This window comes from Pteropus vampyrus, unplaced genomic scaffold, assembly GCF_000151845.1.
Source record: "Pteropus vampyrus isolate Shadow unplaced genomic scaffold, Pvam_2.0 Scaffold10727, whole genome shotgun sequence".
Classification (NCBI taxonomy): Eukaryota; Metazoa; Chordata; class Mammalia; order Chiroptera; family Pteropodidae; genus Pteropus; species Pteropus vampyrus.
The window spans coordinates 1-3278 of record NW_011899508.1 but is presented as its reverse complement, the minus strand read 5'-3'; the positions used below and the strand labels follow the sequence as shown (position 1 = coordinate 3278).

General features: G+C 60.5%; 1 protein-coding gene across 1 annotated transcript in view; it reads left to right on the top strand.

Annotated features, from left to right (window-relative positions):
* Positions 1-2254, top strand: part of LOC105310751 (vascular endothelial growth factor receptor 1-like) — a 6316-nt gene extending 4062 nt beyond the window's left edge. Inside the window, exon 4 of the mRNA XM_011386869.2 lies at positions 1671-2254. Within this exon, the coding sequence (XP_011385171.2) occupies positions 1671-1769 (99 nt within the window). The 3' untranslated portion in view covers positions 1770-2254. The remainder of the gene's footprint in view (positions 1-1670) is intronic.
* The last annotated feature ends 1024 nt before the right edge of the window (positions 2255-3278 follow it).

Here is a 3278-nt window from a genome sequence, read left to right as displayed (position 1 = left end):
TCCATGCTCCACGTAAGTAGTGGCATGAAGCTGCTCAGTGCACCCCAGCAGGAGCGTCTGCCACACTGCGCCCACACACAGACTCCAGCAGTCTGGCGCCTCGCAGTCAGCGGGGGCCGGTGACGAGTGGTGGCTGGAATAGCAGTTTCAGGGGGACCGGCAACAGGACTTAGCGACACGGCACTCATTCGAAAGCAGGTCACTCTGGAGTTGGAAGGTGACTCAGCATTCACTCCAGGGCCCGAGCCCTCGACTGGTCGCAGTTTAGTCCCTTAGGACACTCCGTGGAGTTCCTAGCGTCCTCGGCTGCCGATGTTGGACCTCGCTTTCAGGAGCAGAGGGCCTCAAACCTGCGCTAGTGGCGGCCACACTGTGGCCCGAGCGCCTGGAAGGGGTCTGCCTAGCACCTAGGCCTGTACTCCGTCCCACTGCGTCTGGAGGCCGGACAGCCACATTCCTCCCTGGCCACCCAGGGCGGAGCAGTGCACGCTGCCTGGAGAATAAGAGGCTCGACCAGTTTGTCCCCTGAAAGCTCTGGGACATGGGAGGAGAGGGTAAGTGGGGAGAGGGAGGGCCTCACGGGCCCTGCCACTCACGGCGTGACATCGGGTACACGCCTTTGCCACTAAGTGGGCCAGAGATGCTGGCTCCCGGGCCCCGCCCACACTCGCTGAGTCAGAATCTGCACTGTCGCAAGCTCCCCAGGGGACTCGTGCACAGGAACGTTTGAGAGGTGCTGCCGATGACTGTGACCCGCGAAGGGCCTGGAAGACCCACTGCTGTGTAAAGCTGGTGACCGCAAACAGTGTGGCCTTGTGACAGCACATTCGCCGTCAAAAAGCACCAAAACCTCTTCATACACACCAGGTGAAAAGATGACAAGCATCTGAAACCAGGACAGACGCGCTGCAGAGGACGAGGGCCGGGAGCCGGAACTGTTCTCTGCTGCGGACGTAGGTTTCACATCCAAGGAAACAGAAGTCAGCAGACAGGGAAGACTTCTGTTTCCAAGGCCCTGCCTGGCCTCGCTCGCTCAGGCTGCTTTACTGACGGGCGTGAACACAGCCCAGCGACGGACTCGAGCGTGGCAGGGTCAGTGTGGCCCCCCTTCCTGGAATGCTGCATTAACCCAGTGCCAAGGACTCTGCGAAAAACTCAACGTGAAAGATGAACCAAGGAAATGGAGTGCTGGAAACCACGGTGGAGAAGGGCCTGGAGAGCTCCTGCATCTTCAGGGGAAGAAATTAAGCCGCATGTTTATAGCGTCTCAGAAGTTCTGTGGGTCGTGGCCACCGAGCAGCGAGCAGCACGCTCACTGCCAGTCACCATCAGCCGGAGTCAGTCTCCACGTGCTCTGGCAGTGACGGCATAAAAGTTACTGTGAAAAATGCTCCTGTTACCTGCAGTTGCCCCTTTCGTTTAAGTTTATCTTCTTCGCCTTCAGGAAGAAGGGCCTCAGAGTCACTGGTAACAGGCATTTCTTGCAACGGACAAAGTTTAGGCTTGTCGGTATAGACGGAATGCTTTGTCCTAAGGGGCAGGGGCTGTGGAAAGCGAGGATGGGGCCTGGAGGGGCTTCAGATGCGCACGCCCCAGGTCATCCCCCAGGGCTCAGTGTGGGCCCCTCTGGGCCAAGCAAGACATGTAACTTGTCCCTTTGTCCCTGCCAGGGCCACCGGGCGGACAACAGCGCTCTGCTGGCCTCCCCATTGCTGAAGCGCTTCACATGGACTGAGAGCAAAGCCCCGGCCTCGCTGAAGACCAGGTGAGGAGGGGGCGTCTTCCTGTGGCCGGTGGGTGGGGCGTGAGGGCCGTGCTGGAGTGGGTTTAACAGGGCACTCGAGAGCTAGGGGCCCTCCTCAACCACAGGGTTCAGGCATGGCAGGAAAATACGTTTTTGTGTTCCCAAAAAGAACAAGGAGGACATAAAATCAGACACATGAGCACCAAGATCTAGGAAGGGCACTGGGGTTTAAGGAGAGAGAACGTGCGGAACATTCCAGCGAGAACAGGCAGGCCCAGCACATGCCACAGAGTGGAAAGGAGCCTGGTGCCCACCGGGGCGCAGGGCAGGCGGTGGATGGAGGCGTGCTTGGCCACCTGCGGCTCCGCGCTCGCAGCATGTCACGGGACGGGTTGCAGTGCCGGCCTCCGTCCTAAGATGTGCTGTCCTGAGACCCCAGCCCTTCAGATGAGGGCCCGATTCCTGTGCAGTCCTGGCACCCCTCCCTCTGTGCAGTGGCCGGGGTCGGCATAACTCAGGCCTTTTCCCCTCCCCGTGCTGGCCGTGTGCCCCACCCGCCTCCTGCGCTGGCCATGCACCCCACCTGCCTCCTGCGCTGGCCGTGTACCCCACCCACCGTCTCGTCTCTCCCTGGGGCTACTGCTGGGCCTGCCGGGCACTCCTGCCCTTCCTGGCTCCACTGCCCACCTGCATCGGCGGAGCCAGTCCTCTTGCATCTAGACCAGAAGTCAGCAGACTTTTCCCTGAGGGGCCAGAGAGTAAACAACCCCACCGTGACACTGTCGGATGAGAGCGGCCCTGGACAGCACGGAAGCAAGGAGGTGTGGCTGTGTCCCCATGGACCACACCCATGGGCCACTGCGCAATGGCATCATCAGTCGTAAGGGAAACGCAACCCAAAGCCTCAGAGGTACCACTGCCCACGCCCTGGACGGCCAGAACCAGGACGCCGGCGCAGGCGAGGGTGCGGAGGAGGGAGAACCACGCAGAGTGCCGGCGGGATGGACGCACAGGGGCGCAGCCACCTCGGACAAGGCTCACGGCTCCTCTGGGTGCCAAGCAGAGTTAACTCTGCGACCCACGGTTCCACTCTCCGTGCGTGCGAACAAAAGTGGAAAGTACGTCCCCACAAACACGTGTACACACAGGTTCTTAGCAGTGTGGTTCATAACGACCCACAGTGGAGCTACCCGGACGTCCGTCAGCTGATGGACGGATGACACAGCACGCCCGCACAGCAGGATGCCATTTGTCAGTAAAAAGTACGCCGCACCGACCCGCTACAGCGTGCATGGACCTCGACGGTGTTAAGTGGAAGCTGGTCACACAGCGCCACGCGCACAGTGGGCAGACGGCGGAGGGAGGCGTGGGGAGGAGCGGCGACTGGGCGTAGAAAGGGGTTGGCGTTCTTCTGGGGGACGATGAAAGTGTCCGAACATTGCCTGTGGTGATGGTGGCGCTGACCCGTGCACCGGACATAGGTGACGTGTAGCATGTCGATCGTATCTCGATAAAGCTGCTGTTTAAACAGACA